The sequence below is a fragment of the Nicotiana tabacum genome, chromosome 11 (assembly GCF_000715075.1).
Source record: "Nicotiana tabacum cultivar K326 chromosome 11, ASM71507v2, whole genome shotgun sequence".
NCBI lineage: Eukaryota > Viridiplantae > Streptophyta > Magnoliopsida > Solanales > Solanaceae > Nicotiana > Nicotiana tabacum.
This window is the reverse complement of record NC_134090.1, coordinates 172151042-172171914: the sequence shown is the minus strand read 5'-3', so window position 1 is coordinate 172171914 and position 20873 is coordinate 172151042. Positions and strand designations below refer to the sequence as shown.

Sequence of the window (20873 nt, the reverse complement as noted above, 5' to 3'; positions counted from 1 at the left end):
CATAAAAGTATAAAAATTGCACGGGGCGCCCTATTTGGTTGTCCTTATTTAATCTATACCCATTTTTAAAATTTTTTTAACTTGTACCCAGTTTTTAAACAACTTCAGCCCCTTTCTCCTCCTCCTCCTTCTTCTTCTTCTTCTTCTTCTTCTTCTTCTTCTTCTTCTTCTTCTTCTTCTTCTTCTTCTTCTTCTTCTTCTTCTTCTTCTTCTTCTAACAACAACTAAAAGACACTATGATTAATTCTCTAATACTACCACCATCTTAAGAGAAATTTTCATTCTGTTTTTAACCTTGTATTGGTAGAATTTTTACGTTAGGTGAATGCAATGGTTGCAGCAGTAGAACGAGCATCTTTGGATTATTAGTGTTTTGTGTAACTTCTCTGGGATAATTGATTGTTGACTTGAAATTTGTGAAATGTTTCAGTACTGATTCGATTATTACAGATAGAACTTAAGCTTTGCCATTTATATTTCACTCTTCCTACAAAAAAAACTTCAGCTTATATAGTGCTGAAGTTTTTACAAATGAACTAAATAACTTCAGCATCTTCTGCTGAAGTTTTTGAAAAAGCTTATCCAGGACAAAAAAACTTCAGCTTATTTAGTGCTGAAGTTTTTACAAATGAACTAAATAACTTCAGCATCTTCTGTTGAAGTTTTTGAAAAAGCTTTATGACAAAACTAATGAATCCAGGACAAAAAAACTTCAGCTATTTTAGTGCTTAAATTTTTACAAATGAACTAAATAACTTCAGCATCTTATCCAGGACAAAAAAACTTCAGCACTGCCTTTGCTACTTCAGGCCCGTCTACTAGAATGTTGAAGTTTTGCGTGATTGTCTTTGCTACTTCAACCCCGTATGCTGAAGTTACGGGAAAAAGTGGGTACGCTTGCAATTTTTTTTGCAAAGCGAGCACAAGTTAAAATGTGACCCAAAAAGCGGGTATAGATGCAAATCCCCCATAAAAGTAGAGTCTCAAATAAAATTAGTAAAAATTATGGAGATTTTTTTTTGACTTAGCTTCTAATAGAAAAATATTGCTACAAGACGACAAGACAAATAGTCAAGAATATGATTCAATTATATATTTAAAGTTGAATTAAGAAAAATCAGATGCTACTAATACACAAACGCATTAATCTCGCATTTTACTTTATATAAGAGAAGATAAAAAAGAGACAAAGTATAAATGCGTGATAACTGCATTAAGGGTTTAAGATACCTAATTTTGAAATGATACAAGAATAGTCCTCCACACTAGTAAATGTTTGAGACCGTTAATTAGTTTGCTTTAGTGATTCTTTGATATTAATTAGAATCTATCATGAATGACTTTAGATTCGTTTATGAACCCACAATTTTAAGTTTATGGATTCACATTCGTATACAAACTAATGCAGACAAAGTAACACAAATATTTTCGGTAGTCAATTTATTTTTATCAGCCGGCCGGTAGGAGCGAGAAATTTGAGATATGTTCGGTATTTTTTCAATCAATTATTCAGGTCTATGCTGTATATCAACAAATTATGATTTCGAAAGTCATCCACTTTGAGAAGACCTTGCTTTGAGTGGATATGTGGAAGATTCTGGATTCTAGAAAAGACAATTTGTTGGATATATATTTAATGAATTTCGTAATACAGTAATATAAAGTTGTCAAATTATTGAATTCTGCCGAACCCGTAACTAGAACTCTTGCTCCGCGTCTAACTTCTCCATAACTTACCTAATGCTTACCGAAAGGCGAAAGCGGAATATATATATATATATATATATATATATATATATATATATATATATATATATATATATATATATATATATATATTACTGTTTTGATTTGTTCATCAACTTGCTGATACAATCAATATCTAACGTTAGTTAGGGAAAAATTCTGTTGGAAAACCACATGACCGTTACAAGTTGGCATGGCCCAAGGACCAAAAATGGTAGGGCTAGTGGTGGTGGGGTGACTTTTGGACATAGGGCATTTTGCATGGTTGACTTATTATTAGGAAACTAGAAAGTAGATTGTGATATGTGAGTGAAGCCCTTTTTATATTTATAAAGTTCACATTTCACGCTTTACCTGACCCTAATCTGCGTAGAACAAGGGCGAACTCATCGTCTGCGGTACAATAGGTCACAAGTTCGAGTCGTGGAAGCAACCATTATTATTTGTATTAGGGTACATTATCTATGTTATATCCCTTGGTACGACATTTCTCCATTCACTGCTTGAATATGACATGCTTTGTCCATCGGGTTGCCATTGATTATAGAGTTCACATTCCTTTTCATGGTGTAACTAGTATTAATACCCGCGCGATACACAGACAAATCATTCCAAATTGCGATGTATGTTGTTTGAATCATGTACAAATAACCTTAAAATATATATCTCTCAGATAAAAATTATATAACATGAGAATTTAATTAGCAGGATATGAAATTATTGATCAAATCTCGTAGTAGACAACCAATCTTTTTATCATATATTTATAGCAACCTAACCCCTTGATTTTAGTACTTGCATTTCGTTCCGTTGTCGATATTAAAGAATACTAAACATGTCATATTGTGATCTGTCTTGTTCGAGCACATTATATCATATTATTTTAACAAAATTCTTACAATCACTTTATTTTTATTAGGAAGTCAAATATGCCTTATTCATCACATCATTTTTACGTAAATTCTTTTTTTTTTTGTTCTTTTCTTATAGTTATTATATTATTTAATATTTCATATTATCATACTATCATATAATTAGCTTATGATTAAATTAATGTCTTGCTTATTATCCTTTAATTAGTATGTGATAAAAATAAATATTTTATTCTCGAAATTTGATATATTTTTATGCTTTATCCTCTTATTCATAATATTTTAATCATTTAAATTTGTCAGTAATATTTTTAAATATAATTTAATTAATTGATTTTATCTATATTAAAATTAATTTAAATTTATCTATATTAAAATTAATTTAATGTATAAGTATCCTCACACTACCTCTATTTTCTTTTTAATATACATTCTCTTCCCTACTATAAATGTTAATTAGTTTTATATTAATATTTTACCTATAACCAAAATAATGTCATATTTTGTTTTAAATTGTAACTTTAAATTAGTCTAAAATATTAATACATAAGTTATTTGATTATCATATTCCAAATGTATTGAGTTCTCTTATAATTAATTTTGTATTAGATGTAGTTAAATTTTCTTTCTTTTTAGCTATAAGATAAAATTTAATTTTAATTTTTATTATTAAGATTACCAATATTAGAAATTTATTTAATCATACAAAAAAATTTCTTAATTTTATGAACACATTATTTCTAAATATTGTAATAATTTTAATATCATTTTAATTCTTTACGTAATATTGTTTTTTTTTAAAAAATCATCTAAAACTCAAATAATTCTTATTATTTTATTTTCTAAACTGGATCACATTTATAAATAATTATGCTATGCATTCAAACTCAAACTAACTGTACTCGATTCAGATATTAATCATAAGTCTAAAATATTAATACATAAGTTATTTGATTATCTTGTTCCAAATGTATTGAGTTCTCTTATAATTAATTTTGTATTAGATGCAGTTAAATTTTTGTTCTTTTTTAGCTACAAGATAAAATTTAATTTTTAATTTTCATTATTAAGGTTACCAATATTAGAAATTTATTTTGTATTTTTAATAATTTATTTATTCATAGAAAACAAATCTTAATGTTTTGATCACATTATTTCTAAATATTGTAATAATATTTTTATTGTCATTTTAATCCTTTACATAACATTTTCAAAAAGAATCTCATCTCAAACTCAAATAATTCTTATCATTTTATTTTCTAAACTGGACCGCATTTTCAAATAATTATGCTATGCATTCAAACTCAGACTAACTGCACTCGATTCAGATATTAATCACAGAAAAATATTTTCTTAATTGTTTGAACATATTATATCTAAATGTTGTAGTAATATTTTCACTGTCATTTTACTTCTTTACATAATTTTTTTTCTTTTTATTTTAAGATACAAATTTAATTTTTATAAAATTTTATTTTATAATTTATAATTTTATTTTTTATTATTATTTTATTTTTCATAAATAAGACTTCAATTTCGTGGTATTATTCATAATTTGAGCATTCACAACATAGTTTTAAGAACTTTCTAATCTCAAATTCAAATAATCTTTTCTTTTCATTTCTAATAGTAAATTTCTAATAAGTTAACATAATTTTCCTATTTTTTTTAATCTAATATATAGTCTTATTACATTTTATGTGGCTTTTCATTAACTCGTAACTTTATTTAATATCATTCTCAACTACTTTTCTTTAATAATATATGATAAATATATAATTTTTTTAATTATAAAATAAATATTTATTTTGTTTTAAAAATATTGCTTGAAGATTTTTAATTATTTAAAATTTAATAATATTTTTAAGTATTGTATATTTACTTTACTTTATTTTCTAAACTTATGATTTATAAATGTCCTTACATTATCTCTAATTTATTTTTATTGTTCAATATTTGTAGTTTTTTATTTTACTATTAGACTTGAGTTATGTGGACTTATATTATGACTTTTCTTATCATAATATAAAAAACTTTCTCATCTCAAATTTAAATAAGTTTTACACTTTTTCCTATGATAAAAAATCTTAGTTTTTTTTCTATTTATTCTTTATTATTGATTTTATATTATTCAATACCTAATATTATTACATTATCATGTGAATTTTTATTAGCCCGTTTGAATTTAATATCTATTTTTACCACACTCATTCTAATATAATATATATAAAAATTAAAATACTTTCTCATCTCAAATTCAAATAATTTTATCATTCTATTTTCTTAATTGGACCATATTTTTAAAAAATTATGGTATGCATTCAAACTTGAACTAACTAAACTCAATTCAAATATTAATCATAGAAAAATATTTTCTTAATTGTTTGAACACATTATATCTAAATGTTGTAGTAATATTTACGTATAAAAAATTCGTTTGCACGATTTATCAATATTAATGTGAATTTATTTTTCTTGTTATTAAAATATCTTTTGTTGATTATTTAATTTTTCTCTTACCTCATAATTAATTTGTATACTTTATGTATGATCTTATTTTGTTGCTTGAATTTATTTAGTTTTTAAACTCAATAAATCTTTAATATCTTAAGTAACTTTTAATTTTATTTTACATTTTAACTTACTCCAAAGTATAAATAGTCATAGGTTGTCTCAATTTACGTCTTTATGTATTTTTTTTCTATTATGGTTTTTAATTAATTTTTCACCTCCATATTTCTAGCTAACATAGAAGAAAATCTATGAGTGAATCAATATATAGATATAAATATAGATATAGATATAGATATTGATACAAATATACATATAATATAAATATAGATATATAGATTAGATTTGTCTAAGATATATTTAGATTATGTATAAGATTTATTAAACTACTTCCCTTAATTATGTTTCCATTTATAATTTCTAATAATTAATGTTCTCCTAAAATTGTCAAGTGACTTTATTTTAGCTTGCTACTTGCCTTAACCATAAAGCATACTACTCTCCTTTTAATATAATATAGATAGATGTTTAGTTAGCAGAAATGGATTTGATCCAAGACGTATGCTTCTACATGATCTCTTTCTGCAATTATACTCTCTTAGGCAGCAGATTCTTCCTTTTCAAGTTATATTTCAAATAAAATACTCCTCTTATTACTAATTTTGGTAAAAAATAATCAACTCTATTTAGTAGTACTGTGTTTATAAGTAACCGGCTAATAAGGCATACGAGATTACAATTCCGGGATTAGTTTATGGGAGAAATTCAAAAATAGCCAGATTTATAAGTGGTTTTTCAAAAATAGCCACATTTTCAAAAGTAATTAAAATTTAACCACTTTTTATGTAAAAATAAATTTGAACGAAAACACTATTCAAAATCAGAAAAATACTCCAGTATATTATACTGGAGTTCCAGCATAAATATACTGGAACTCCAGCATATTATACTGGAGTTCCCAGCATAAGTATACTGGAACTCCAGCATAATATAATGGAGTTCCAACATAATATAATGGAGTTCCAACATAAGTATACTAGAACTCCAACATAATATACTGGAGTTCCAACAAAGTATACCGGTCTAGTATAATAAGCTGGAAATTCATACACAGGTGCTCGAATCTCCAGTATATTATGCTGAAACTTTTCGCGTGTTGGAATTCAAGTATAATATGCTGGAATTTCATACACAGATGCACCGAACTCCAGTATATTATGCTGGACCGGTCTCTGTTGCAGCAAAATAGTGGCTATTTTTCAATGACTTGGCAAACACTGGCTATTTTTGAATGACCAGTACGAAAACTGGCTAGCCCGTGCTATTTTTACTTAGTTTATTTCACGTTTGCTAGATTTTCAGTTCCGGGATTAACAATTCGATATTAGTTATACCACAATATTGTGATATTACCCTATATTGAGGGTGAGATAATAATTTCAAGATTACTAATCCCGAGATAAAAGAATAAAATAGCACATTTGCCTTCTGCAAAGCTTTTCTCCCAAATTTTTCAAAGAAAGACAAGGTCAAAATGAAATAAAAGCTTATCTCAATTTATCTGGTTAAAACCAAATATATATTTTATATTATACTATTTTTAGTCCAACTAACCAGATATCTACCTATAAAAGTATTATCCTAAAAAATTCCATCACTATTAAACCCTGTATTACAATCCTATCATTCATATTAATCCCGACTTAACTTTTTCCCCAACTAAATGACTCCTTTAGTGTATAAAAGTCAAATATCTTTATAACAACATCGTTGTTAACAACTATTCAATATAAAAGTCAAGTTTTTTATGAAACCAATTTTTATGCTATGTTATAATATATATTTTGTTGATTTTCTCACTGTATGGAGCTTCGTGTCTTAGCTCATCCGTGGAGGTGTAGAGAGTGAGTTTGAGAGAGAAGCTACTGTTGTATTGATTATAACGAACTACTGTACAACTTTATTTATAATTAAGTCTAATGACTAACTAATTGGACAGCTCATATCCAACTGTCAACCAACCCCACTAACAACTTAACTAACTAACCACTCAACTGTCCAATTTAGCTACTAAGCTATTTTTTTGGCTAACTACTAATCTTAATACTCCCCTCAAGCTGGAGGGTATAAAATGTTGAGCACTCCCAACTTGCCTAACAAGTATAAATGCTGAACTCTCCTAAGCCTTTTTGTCAGCAAGTCTGCCTATTGATCTCTAGTCCCTACATAATGTGTTTTTAGCTTTCCTTCCTTGATCTTGTCTCTTATAAAGTGACAATCGATCTCTATGTGCTTAGTCCGTTCATGAAAGATAGGATTTGCTACAATTTGAACTGCTTCTTTGCTATCACAAAACATGTCCATAGGCTGCTTGATCTGCACTCCTAATTCTGCAAATACCCCTAAGAGCCAAACTACTTCTGAAGTTGATGCAGCTAGACTTCTGTATTCTGCTTCATCTGAGCTCCTTGACACAGTTTGTTGTTTCTTTGACTTCCAAGATATCAGGGAGTCCTCAAACTTAACTAGGAATCCTGTGACTGACCTCCTAGTATTGGGACATGCTGCCCAATCTGCATCACAGAAATAAGTAACACTGTCTACTGCTCCACTATTCATCATTATGCCCATTCCTGGTTCCAGTTTTTTATACTTCACAATCCTTAATGCTGCATCCCAGTGTGATTTCTTTGGAGCTTGCATGAATTGACTCAGTATTTGTACTGCAAAATTGATGTCTGGCCTTATGATTGTTAAGTACAATAACCTCCCTATTAGTCTCAGGTAGGCTGTCACATCTTATAATGGCTCATCCCCTGAAACACCCAAATGTTTGTCATGCTCTATTGAGGTGAACTTCCGATTTATGTCCAAAGGTGTTGAGACTTGTTTGGCTCCTCCCAGTCCTAAGTCTGATATAAGTTGCAATGCATATTTCCTTTGGTTCAACAGGATTCCCTTATGTGATCTCAACACTTCTATCCCTAGAAAAAACTTCAATTCTCCAAGATCTTTCACCTTAAACTTCTGATGCAATACTCTTTTGGTCTGTTGAATTAGACTATCACTGCTTCCTATGATTAAAAGGTCATCTATATATACTAACACCACCAATATGTCACCCTTTTCTTTCTTAGTAAACATAGAATAATCATGTAAGCTTTGACAATAGCCTGCATCAACCAAAGCTTCTGATAGTTTTATGTTTCACTGTCTTGAAGCTTGCTTCAGACCATACAAAGATTTTACTAGTTTGCATACCTTTGTCTCCCCCTGTCTCCTGAAGCCTAGAGGAAGCTCCATATAAACTTCATCAAACAAGTCTCCCTGTAGAAATGCATTATACACATCTATTTGAAAAATGTTCCAATTCCTTGAGGCTGCCAATACAATGACAAACCTTACTATCACCATTTTAGTGATTGGTGAGAATATTTCATGATAGTCCAATCCCTCTTTTTGGCTGTAGCCTTTTGCAACTAGTCTTGCTTTGAACCTTTTAATTTCACCATCAACTTTGTATTTTACCTTGTATACCCATTTTTATCCAATTGCATTCTTGCCTTTGGGAAGATCAACTATCTCCCATGTGTTATTGTCTTCTAGAGCTTTGATCTCCAACTTCATAGCTTCTATCCACCTCTCATCCTTTGAAGCTTCCTGAAATGTTTGTGGTTTTATGATTGCTGAGATGTTTGCTACTAACTTCCTGCCTTATGCAAACAACTTGTGATAAGAAATGTAGTTTGATAATGGATATGCAATGCCCTTATATTTTCCTGTTGTAACATAGTCTTCAAGCCATAGTGGTGCTTTAGTAGTTCTACCAGACCTCCTTACGTTAGTGTCTATTGAGTTGACATCAGGAACTTCATCTCTAGTATTATCAGATGCTGGTACACTGTTAAGTATTTCAGCCAGTTCTTCAACCTCAGCATTGTCAAGATGTTCATGTTTAACAGAATTAATATCAGCTTGATTAGGATCTGTATCAACTTCTGCAGGTGAATTTGCATGTACTGCATCTGCTGCAGCATCTGCATCTATATTGTGCACATCATCTACTGCATCTGCTGCTGCATCTGCATCTATACTGTGCACACCTTGATGCCCATGAGCTAGTTGATTGTTCTGTTGATGAGCTACCTGAGTGTCAAAAGATCTCCCCCTCTCAGGGGCTACATCAAAGATAGGACAAGAATCAGAAACAAACAAGTGAGCTTCAATTGGCTTAGCAAAGGGAAATATGTGTTCTTTGAAAACAACATCACGGCTCACAAAAAAATTTATTGCTATTGAGATCTAAGAGTTTGTAATCCTTTTGAGTAGTGGAATATCGTAAGAGAACTGCTGCTCTTGCCCTTGCACCAAACTTGTCATTTGTGACAATAGTGGTGGCATAACAAAGGCATCCAAACACTTGCAAATGATTAAGAGATGGTGGCCTTCCATGCAATAATTCATAAGGTGATTTGCCTTGTAGAACTTCAGTAGGCAGCCTATTAATCAAGTAGACAGCCCCTTCGATACATTCTCCCTAGTATTTAGTTGGAACTTGAGCTTGAAACTTTAATGCTCGAGCAATGTCTAAAATGTGCCTGTATTTTCTCTCAGCTACCCATTTTGCTGAGGGGTATACACACAACTGCTTTGGTGAATTATATCATATGAATTGAACAAATCAGTACACACTTTGTTAAAAAATTCTGTTCCATTATCAGTTCTAACCACCTTAATAGCAGTAGAAAACTGAGTCTTTATTAATGGAAAAAACAACCTTAGTACAATAGCAACATCACTCTTCATTTGCAACAAGTAGGCCCATGTAAATCTGGTATGATCATCTACTATAGTAAAGAAAAAAATGCTTTCTATCATGAGTAGGTGTCCTATAAGGACCCCATACATCCATGTGAATCAGTTCTAAAGGCTTTTCACTAACAGTATGGCTAGTAGGAAACATTAATCTGCTTTGCTTAGCTAGTGGGCAAATAGAAAATTTTTTATTAGTAGCTACATCTAAAACTTTATCCTGTAGAAATGACATGTGCTTCATAGTCTTGATTGAAGCATGCCCCAACCTTCGATGCCAAAGACTACTGAGTGGATTGTAGATTCTGGTGCCTCTCACCGTATTACTATTTCACTTAACACCTTAACAGATGTGTATAATCAATTTTCTCTCTAACTTCACCATCATTCACCATTGTCGCAGAACAGAGAAATCTCGTAGCAAAGAAAAAATTGAAGACAAGCTAACTACGAAATTGATTACTGAAAAAAAACTCACAACGAGAATGCGATCGAATCACCGCTCTGATACCATGTTGATTTTCTCACTGTATGGAGCTTCGTGTCTTAGCTCATCCATGGAGGTGCAGAGATTGAGTTTGAGAGAGAAGCTACTGTTGTATTGATTATAACGAACTACTGTATAACTCTATTATAATTAAGTCTAATGACTAACTAATTGGACATCTCATGTCCATCTGTCAACCAATCCCACTAACAACTTAACTAACTAACCACTCAATTGCCCAATTTAGCTACTAAGTTGTTTTTTGGCTAACTACTAATAATTCTCTATAACAATATTTTGCTATAACAACCAAAAAAATTTGGGACAAATGAGACTGTTATAGAGATATATACTCAATTCTCCATGCACAAGAATTATGAAATATTAAGGGACTAAGATGTAGTTTATAAGAAAATGAAGCCCCATTTGTCAAAAGAACTTCCTTTCCCCGGCAAGCAGCCAACCACCTTTCAAAAAAATACAGCCAAAGAATGTTTCAGAATTTGTGTATTAGAATTCTCTGAAAACTTCACTAACACAACACAACCCAATTTGTCAGCCGTTCATAATCGCAGCTGCCAGTATAGTAGTGTTACCTTTCCATCACAATCCTTCTCAGCAGATTCCTCTTTTTTCTCAAGCCAAGAATCTTTCTCCCTCACAAGATTCTCTCTCATTAAAATTTGGCTTTTATTTATGATGCCATTGTTCCATTTCTCTTCTCTCCACATTCTTCTCTTTCTTTCCCACTTTGTCCTTTTCATTTTTAGCCCACCCTTTGAAAAATCTTGGAAAAAAATCTGATAAAATCTTCTTCTTCTTCTTCTATACATAAAATTTTATCACCCCTTCTTCTTGATATGTCTTCTTCAAGTATTAACCATATATCTCAGCCTTGCATATATGGTAATGTTCTCATCACTTAAAAGACTGAATCTTTTTGCAGTTTAAATTGTACCCTTTTGAGTATTAAGCATGAAGCTTGGTGTAGTTATGTAAAATTTTTAGCTTTTTTTGGTTGATATTTTTGTACGTTCAAGTTCATTTTTAGCCCAGCTTTTTCACTTCTTGGAACAACAGCAACAATAAATCCAGTGGAATTCCACAATTAGGGCCTGGAGAGGGTAGTGTGTACGTAGAGACTGTACTCTTACCTTGAAAAATCTTCTTTTTCTCCTTCTTCTTCTTCTTCTTCTTCTTCTTCTGTACATACTGACTTCTTTTTGCAGTTGTAATAGTACCCTTTTGAGTATTTTTTTACTGAAGTTTGGTTTTGTTATTGGGCATATGGTAATGTTTTAATGACTTCAAAGACTGAATCTTTTTGCAGTTTAAATTGTACCCTTTTGGGTATTTTCATGAGAATTGATTTAGTTATGTAAAGAAGTTGGCTTTTTTGATTGATCTTTTTGTGGGGTTTAAGCAATTGTCATAATACTCTCTTGAGTATTTAGTATGAAGCTTAGCTTAGTTATGTAAAAAAAGTTGGTTTTTTGGTTAATTATTTTGTGGGGTTTATTATGCAATTGAAATAGTATCCTTTTGAGTATTTTTCACGAAGCTATTGGTTTAGATATGTAAAAAGTTGGACTTTTTTTTTGGTGGGGTTTTAAGCAGGTGACTTAATTTCTTCAACTGCTGAGAGAAAGTCAAGGTTTATGAAATGGCTGAGTAAACTTTTCAAAGGTGGAGGGTCAGGTAATAGGGGAATGCCAGGTGGACACCAACCACAGTTTCTTGGAGAGGAAAATAAGGTTTGGCGTGCTCCAGCAAGATCAATGGTGATTCTTTTACTCTTCTTTTTTGACACCATTTTTTAACTTAGATGTTTATGATCGACCTTATTATGTTCTTGTGAATTGAACATTGATTTAAAGTGTGTCTCTTTTTGATATCTGTGATATCAGGATATATTATTGATCTTGTAGGATGTTTAATGAAAGGGAAGGGATCCTTCGAAAAATAGTGAAGTTTCTTTTCGTGTGACGTGTTCGAGCCGTAAAAGCAGTCATTAATGCTTGCAATAGGGTAGGCTATCTACATCACACCCCTTGAGGTGCGGCCCTTCCTCGGACCCTGCATGAATGCGGGATGCCTTGTACACTTGGCAGTGGAGGAGGCAGAATTTCCCCAGTTAAAAACATAAAAGAGACTGTGCCCAATGGGTATAAAACCAGCAATCTCACAAAGATTTTAAACCCCCTTGGCCACTAAGCTATACTTTTCGGCTGTGTCAAGCGGATTCAAATTATGATATATAAAGACACAAAATGAATTTTGCCTTATATGTACAATGTGATTTTTCGGCGACCCACCCCTAAATCCGCCCCTGGCACCGGGCTGCCCTTCTTTTGGGATACTTAATAAAAGAGTGAAGAAGAGACTAAAGGGTGTATTTTGAGATGTGCAATCTGAATTCTGGTGCTTTAATTTGTTTCTATAATCATGCTTCTGAGATGAAAATAATGACAAATAATTTTTAGAGGCTAAATTGTATTATAGGGAAAAGAATAAGCTCTTCATTAACCATGCTATTAAAAAATGCTACTCTGTTTCTTTTTCAGGGGTATCAACCAAAGTCTCAACTACACTTTTCTGTTTCTCATTCTTTCTTTAGTTGGAAAGGAGGGGGGTTTTAGGGGGGGGGGAGGGGAGGTTTGCTTTTGGTCTTCTCAAGAAGCTTACTTATGCCCTTCTTAATTGTATTCTATACATTGTTAAAGATCTTCAAGAACTATTGCCAACTAGAATTTAAAGAAAAACCCTTATATTTTTCAGCTATGCTACCTGTTCTAAGGGCAGGAGTTTTGGTTGCCTTCAGAAGTTGATGCTTTGAATTCTTCCACTGATTACTCAAGTTAGACCATTGCTTTCAATTAACTAAAGGGCAGTCCGGTATACTAAATTCTCGCTATGCCCGGGGTCCGGAGAAGGGTCGGACCACAAGGGTCTATTGTACGCAGCCTTACCCTGCATTTTTGCAATAGGCTGTTTTCACGGCTCGAACTCGTGACCTCCTGGTCACATGACAGTAACTTTACCAGTTACGCAAGATTCATCATTGCTTTCAATTAACTATCATCAAAGAAATCATGACTACAAATTTCTCCTAAACTTAACCTTGTCATATTTCTTTCAATTGAACTTGATATCTCCTTCAATTAAATGTTCTCTCATTTTTATCAGGATGATAACTCTAGGACCAGTAAGGAGAAAGAGGAACTAGATCGTGCAGTTGCACTCTCTCTTGCTGAAGATTTGAAGAGACCAAAAGGTAATTATATTTTCATTCAGTTTTCTCTTGCGAAGGGGAGCTTGGCGTACTGGTAAAGTTGCTGCCATGTGTCCAGGAGGTCACGGATTCACGCAGTGGAAACATCCTTTTGCAGAAATGCAGTTGGTCCGGCCCTTCCTGGGACCCGAGCATAGCGGGAGCTTAGTGCATCGGGCTGCACTTTATTCAGTTTTCTCTTGCCTCTGGCATACCATTTTCAAAACTTTGATTTCATTTTTTTGAGGTTAGAGAATGAAATGTTTGTATTTCTCAGGATATAAATGGAGGACTGATCAAGATGAAGATCTAGCAAGATCACTTCAAGATAACTCTAATTCATCCTCATATCCTCCATATCTTCCTCCTTATGCTCCTTCATATGCTCCTTGGGAATATAATCCCGATAGTTATAGGTAATTGGTTTTTTAATTTGTTTCCAAGATTGTTCACATATCAAATTATACATTGTACTACCATAGTAGAAATACAAATATAACATAATCTTGAGTTAGGTTTAACTGTTGGTCTCAGCCCTAACCGCTGATTGCTACTGCTTGTAAATCCAAACATCTAGGTAACAAACAGGTTGAGACTTGAGTAGATTATTAACAGTGTGTGTGTGTGTGTGTGAGAGAGAGAGAGATAGATAGAGAGAGAGAGAGAGTGTACACACTTTTCTTGCTGATGAAAACTATGCTGGATTGTTATTTCTAGAGTAAGAGAGAACTTATGTGAACATATAAATATTTGCAGAAAATGTAGTGGCTGCTATAGGGATATTGTCTCTGGAAATTATTTGGGATGTATGGGAACTTTCTTTCATCCAGAATGTTTTCTTTGTCGCGCTTGTGGTGTTCCGATTACTGAATACGAGGTACATTCTTGTCCTTGCTGTTTCTGGTCATTTTTCCAATACTCAACCCCTTTGCTAAATATGAAAATGAAGAGTAAAACCATGGAAATGCAGTTTTTATACAAACTGAATAGTGTCGAGTATTTTGACATGTTAGCTCATTGGTTTCGTTGATTCAAGTTTTCGTTGTCAGGGAATAATACATATCATAAGACATGTTTCAAGGAAATGACTCATCCCAAATGTGAAGTTTGCCATCAATTTGTAAGGACTTATTTCTTCTGTATATGACCTTTTTTACTACAAATTTGTGCCATATCATTTGATGCAGCGAGAAGGCATTGCGGATAAATTATGTGTGTGTTTATCACCTGGTTAGTCCCTCTAGTTATGACCTACAATTCACATTGCAGATACCAACAAACGGAGCTGGCTTGATCGAGTACAGATGCCATCCATTTTGGTCTCAGAAATATTGCCCTTCACATGAGAACGATACCACCAAAAGGTGCTGTAGTTGTGAACGTCTAGAGGTACGGATGTTTGCATCTGCAATTAAACATGTCAGATATTCACCTCTCATTCAACTTATATGCTTGTTGTTCATCATCTTTATCTTTCTTGAAGTCGCGGAATGCAAGATATATGTCTCTTGGAGATGGTCGGAGCTTATGCTTAGAGTGCATGGAATCTGCAATTATGGATACCGGCGACTGCCAACCACTTTACCATTCCATTAGAGATTATTATGAAGGCATGAATATGAAAATAGATCAGCAAGTTCCTATGCTGCTTGTCGAAAGACAAGCCCTTAACGACGCCATTGAAGGGGAAAAGCATGTACGAAATGATCTCTGCCTATAGTTTTTTTCCTGTCCTTTTGTCTTGGAAGATTACTAACCTGAAAACTCTTTTTAGGGTATCCATCATATGCCCGAGACGAGAGGTCTATGCCTATCAGAAGAGCAGACAGTTACTAGTGTAAGATCTTCAGTTCACTTGAATAATTTTCCATATTAGATTAGCTTAAACATGTGTTTACGTCGTTCTAATGAAATGATACGTGCGATGACTCCAATTTGTTTTACAATTCAGATACTCAGAAGGCCAAGAATGGGTGGTCGTGGACTAGTAGGAATCAGAACACATCCTCAGAAACTAATTAGAAGATGTGAAGTTACAGCTATTCTAGTAATATACGGCCTCCCAAGGTAACTCGTTTCCTCTCTTTGATTCCCATAGTTGATCTGCATTCTTATATGAAAAGAAGTAGGATGTGCTTTGGCATGAAACCGAGTTAATACCCATCGAATTTGAAGCAAAGAGAAACTAAAGTTAATCTACATATTAAAATGGATGGAACATTTGTACTTTCTATGCCTATTCCTGGATCTTTCTTGCGACGATAATACTGCACCATCAACTAACAATTAAGATGCTTCATATAATGCTAAGGCAAATAGGCTTACCAAATCTTTGCTATATGCAGATTACTTACTGGTGCCATTCTTGCTCATGAACTGATGCACGCCTGGTTACGCTTAAAAGGTAAAATATGATTCTTTCTTTCAACTTTGACAGTCTGGAGATTGAGAGGCTGTTTCCAATAGCCCCTCGGCTCAGAAAAGCATAAGCACAACAGTAATGAAAAAGAAAAACGGCAAGAACAATAGTAAGAAGCCATGGAACAGCAGCATTAATAGCAACAAGATAATAAGATGGCCGAAATGAAAGAAACAACATGTAGCATAGAACCTAATACCAACAAAAGATGAGAGTACGTACTAATACTACTAGTGTGAACAAGGAAAGCACTAGGCTATAGCTTGATGTTTCATAATCAGAACTTCTGTAATTTGCAGGATACCGTGGTCTCAGCCCTGAGGTAGAGGAAGGAATCTGCCAAGTGCTTTCACACATGTGGCTTGAATCAGAGGTAATGCCTGCATCCAGAAATATGCCATCTACGTCAACTTCTTCATCCTCGTCTACATGGTCATCGTCCAAGAAAGGCGGAAAATCACAAGCAGAGAATAAGTTGGGTGAATTTTTCATGCACCAGATAGCACATGATGCTTCTCCAGCATATGGTGGAGGATTTAGATCTGCTTATGCATCTGTCAATAAGTATGGTTTGCGAAGCACGTTAGATCACATTCGCCTCACAGGAAGTTTTCCTTTATGAATCATCGTGTGTTCGAACATGATTTCCAGAGATCATTGAAAGTTTAACCATGAGGAAATGAGTTGATAATGCCAAGCTGGTTTAGCTACCCCTATTTTTTCTGGGGTCTTACCGGGGTATACTGATAGAATACAACTTGAATCCTACAAATAATATTTTACACATTTTGCAATTAAAATGAGATATAGAAATTCTGTCTTGTATTGGAAACTCTTGTATTTTAAAGGCAATAAAGATCAGAGATTTTGAGTGATCCCATGAACATTCATTCCCTTACTTAATGAGTGTTGAACAAGTCTTTACTAACTTTCTTTTCATCATCTAAAATAAAAAGGACAGTCGGGTGCACAAGGCATCCCGCGTTCATATAGGATCCGGGAAAGGGCCGCACCCAAGGGTAATGATATAGACAACCTATCATAATGCAAACATTAGTGGCTGATTCCGTATCTCGGACCCGTAACCTGTAAGTCACAAGAAGACTATTTTACCGTTACTACAAGGCTCCCATTCATCATCTATTCTTTGAAATTATCCTCTTCAGATTAGTCAATGACAGAATGAGTGACCCCAACAATTTTTCAATATTAAGTTCAGTACTATGATATATATAAGAAAAGTGAGAGGATTTCTATTTTCACGGCAAATATATTTATTTCTTTTCTTTGGATTTGAAAATCTATATAGAAGGAATGTAAGGAATTACAACAGCAGCAATGATAGGAACCTCATAAGAACAGAGGACATACAATAAAGGCTCAAAACCATTCCTATTATCAGAGTTCAGATACGTTCCTACTTTACCTGCTATACTTCATCATCTTCCACTATATCCATGTTCAGCTGAATAAACACAACAACAACAACAACAAAAAACCTGATCCTACAAGTAGGGTCTGGGGAGGGTATGTATATGCAACCTTACCCTAACCTTGTGAAGATAGAGAGACTGTTTTCGATAGACCCTCGTCTCTGGAAAAGGGAATCTGGGGAGGGTAGTGTGTACGCAGGCTTACCCCTACCTTGTGAAAGTAAAGAGATTGTTTTCGATAGACCCTTGGCTCAGGAAAAGCAAAGTCACAACATTATTGAAAAGAAATACAATAGTGGAGAAATCATAGTGAGGAAGCAGTAACACGAAGCAGTACCAACAGCAGCAACATAATAAGAAAGCTGGAGCAAATGAAACAATCGATAGTAATAAAGATCTACACTGGAGAAGAGCCATCTAGCTTCAATAAAAAATCTACACTATCCTGCATTGCTATAATCATGTTTCTCATATCCTCTCCTTCCAACTTTACTAGTAGCAAATTTGATGTCTTTTTCATCTCATCCTTTCAAGTTTCAGACCAAACAAGTCAATTTAGTAGACAAAGATTACATTATTCTTCCTAAATAAACAGGATCTTACAGTTCTTCGTTCAATATTTGTATGTCGCTTTTCAAAGAAGTGACTTCCTTCATATATTTCCTATACAAAGTTCGTCAAAGAAATTCTACAAAATTAGCATGTGTATGGGTCAAAATTTGTCCACGCGTGGATAGACGCTAAAAGAAATGATAAGGGGTCGAGTGAGCCGTGGTCGTATTCACAAGACATAACAACGATAAGTATCTCGGCCATTGCCGAGATCGAGCCATCATTAAGCTTGTACGCGAAACATGTGTCGTAATGCTTGAAGGGAAAAATGAAAAGTATAATCAAGAGAGGATGTTCTGGTTAAAGACCGTTGGACAAAGGAGAACATTGGTAGTATAAATGGATGGTAAGAAGGCAAGAAAGCGGGGCCGATTCCCTAAAGAGAAAAAGGAACAAAAGAACAGGAGGAGACCTCCAACAACAAATCAAAAGCCAAGATTTTGGTTGCAAACCTTTGCAATCATCATCGCTGAGTCAATAAAGATAGATCTCATAATTGTCAATGACATTCCTTCCTTTCCTTCTTTGCTCGTACATGTATGAAACAATGTATCAAAGATGTAAGCTTATCATTTATGTTTGATGTCTTTTTATAACCTTAAGAAGAGCTATATAAACTCGATCTCATTCGATTTTCATGCTCACTAAGCTTAGATCTAGAGTTAATTATGCTTGGCTATGATTTATCCTCCATTTTCTTCATTAATTAGTTTAACAAAAAGCTTAGCACTTTTTGGTCAAACAACCTATAGATAAAATCACAAAATTGTGTTGCATGAACCCAACACACCAAAAAATGAACACGAAGCCATGGCGAAGCAATGAGTATTGGTCATTAAGCCGTTTCCTATGGGCCTACAAAATTTCAAGCCAATCGAAGTCCGTCAATAAAATTCCATAAAACAACATATGCTTATACACACGAAAAATATCATAAATTCGTATTGCACGACCTCAAAAAACCATAAACTAAACTCAAAAGTCATGATGAAGCCATGGGTATTAGTCACTACGAAAATTTAGGGCAATCAGAGTCCGTCAAATATTTTTTACAAAATCAGCATGTACCTACAAAAATTCAGGCCAATCAGAGTCCTTCAATTTCTTTTACAAAATTAGCATGTACTAATATACACAGAAAAGTATATTAAATCACAAAATTGTGTTGCATGAACCCAACACACTAAACAATAAATCCGAAAGTCACAGCGAAACAATGAGTATTGGTCAATACGCCTTTTCCTATGGACCTACAAAATTTCAGGCTAGTCAGAGTTCGTCAATAAAATTCCACAAAATAATCATATACTAATACACATGAAATGATGAATATAATCATAAGTTCGTATTGCATGACGTCGAAACGCTATAAAATAAATCTGAAAGTCATGGTGAAGCACTGAGTATTAGTCACTACGCCGTTTTTATGGACCTACAAAAGTTCAGGCCAATCAAAGTTAGTTAAAAAATTCTACAAAATCAACATATACTATACAAATGAAAAAGGTGGATATAGTAACAAATTTGTGTTGTATGACCCCGAAACATTAAAAAATTGAACTCGAAAGTCATGGTGAAGCAATGCGTATTGGTTACTAGGCCATTTCATATGGGCCTACAAAAATTCAGGCAAATCGGAGTCTGTCAAAAAAATTCTACAAAAATCAGCATGTACTAATACATACGAAAAAGTGAATATAATCAATAATTTGTATTGCATGACCACAAAACGACATAAAATGAACCCAAAATCATTACGAAGCAATGAATATTGGTCACAAGGGAATTTCCTATGGACTTATAAAGTTTCAAACTATAACATATGAAAATCTCGGAATCATCCTGAATTTCTATTTTATGCCCTTAAAACGCAAAAAGACTAAGAACGTCATGGCAAAGCGATGATTATTGTTCATAAGGTCATTTTTATGGGCCCTTGAATTTTTGGAGATTCGGGAACAGTCACCCATATTCATATAGATGGCGTAGACTATAACATACAAAAATATGAGAATCGTCCTGAATTCCTGTTTTATGGTCCTAAAATTCCAAAAATGAGGAACGGTCATGGCAAAGCGACAACTATTATTCATTAGGTCGGTTTTGATGGGCCCGTAAAATTATAGGAGATTCGGAGCCGATAGTCCTTATTCATGCAGATGGTGTGCACTACATAACACATGAAATATGGGGAATCGTCCAAAATTCCTACTTTATTGCCCTAACATGCCAAAAAAATGAAGAATAGTCATGACGAAACGATGACTATTGTATATTCGAAAGTTTTTTACGAGCACATAAAAGTTCAGGAGATTCGGGACTGATCGCCCGAATTCATGCAGATGGTGTGGACTATAGCACATGAACAACTAGGAATCATCCTGAATTCCTATTTTATGCCCTAAAACATGGAGATGAAGGTGAAGTCCCCGATGGGAGGAGGCCATTGATGTTCTGGGGGTCGAGAGCCAAGCCATTGAAGGCACAACTTCTGAGGGAGCTCCGTCCGATCAAGTAACCTCGACGATAGGTTAGGTTTTTATTTGTTCCCTTTTGTGTAAGGGCTCCAGGCATGAGCCTAGAAAATATGTCTTTGTGAACCTTTATTATATATACAAGGATCTTTGCCTTTCGTCATTTCTTGTCTTCCCTTTCCTCTTTTGGAATAAATTTTAATGCTTGTCGATAACTAATCCGATGTGTCGGACTT

General features: G+C 33.5%; 2 protein-coding genes across 2 annotated transcripts; one reads left to right on the top strand and one right to left on the bottom strand.

Moving 5' to 3' along the window:
• Positions 1 to 8672: 8672 nt before the first annotated feature.
• On the bottom strand, positions 8673 to 11192 carry LOC142166132 (uncharacterized). The gene is made up of 6 exons (XM_075224557.1): positions 11025 to 11192; positions 10036 to 10161; positions 9822 to 9884; positions 9408 to 9666; positions 8962 to 9307; positions 8673 to 8838 (listed from the first exon to the last, which is right to left on the bottom strand). Exons 1-6 carry the CDS (start codon positions 11190 to 11192, stop codon positions 8673 to 8675), a joined length of 1128 nt encoding a protein of 375 aa, XP_075080658.1.
• LOC107779365 (protein DA1-related 2) lies at positions 10864 to 16998 on the top strand. The gene is made up of 12 exons (XM_016599790.2): positions 10864 to 11334; positions 12046 to 12209; positions 13615 to 13702; positions 13977 to 14115; positions 14456 to 14576; positions 14736 to 14819; positions 14969 to 15088; positions 15183 to 15395; positions 15474 to 15536; positions 15651 to 15766; positions 16045 to 16103; positions 16418 to 16998. Exons 1-12 carry the CDS (start codon positions 11289 to 11291, stop codon positions 16738 to 16740), a joined length of 1536 nt encoding a protein of 511 aa, XP_016455276.1. The 5' UTR covers positions 10864 to 11288; the 3' UTR covers positions 16741 to 16998.
• The last annotated feature ends 3875 nt before the right edge of the window (positions 16999 to 20873 follow it).

What these genes read in the sequence shown, in the direction of transcription:
- LOC142166132 (XM_075224557.1), bottom strand. Translation starts at nt 11,192, where the DNA reads ATGAAAAGGACAAAGTGGGAAAGAAAGAGAAGAATGTGGAGAGAAGAG. An exon ending in AGAAGGATTGTGATGGAAAG is followed by an intron (nt 10,162 to 11,024) that starts GTAACACTACTA and finishes TCATTTCTACAG; the next exon opens with GATAAAGTTTTAGATGTAGC. An exon ending in TAGAACTGATTCACATGGAT is followed by an intron (nt 9,885 to 10,035) that starts GTATGGGGTCCT and finishes CCATTAATAAAG; the next exon opens with ACTCAGTTTTCTACTGCTAT.
- LOC107779365 (XM_016599790.2), top strand. Translation starts at nt 11,289, where the DNA reads ATGTCTTCTTCAAGTATTAACCATATATCTCAGCCTTGCATATATG. An exon ending in AGATTTGAAGAGACCAAAAG is followed by an intron (nt 13,703 to 13,976) that starts GTAATTATATTT and finishes TGTATTTCTCAG; the next exon opens with GATATAAATGGAGGACTGAT. An exon ending in GTGAAGTTTGCCATCAATTT is followed by an intron (nt 14,820 to 14,968) that starts GTAAGGACTTAT and finishes TTCACATTGCAG; the next exon opens with ATACCAACAAACGGAGCTGG.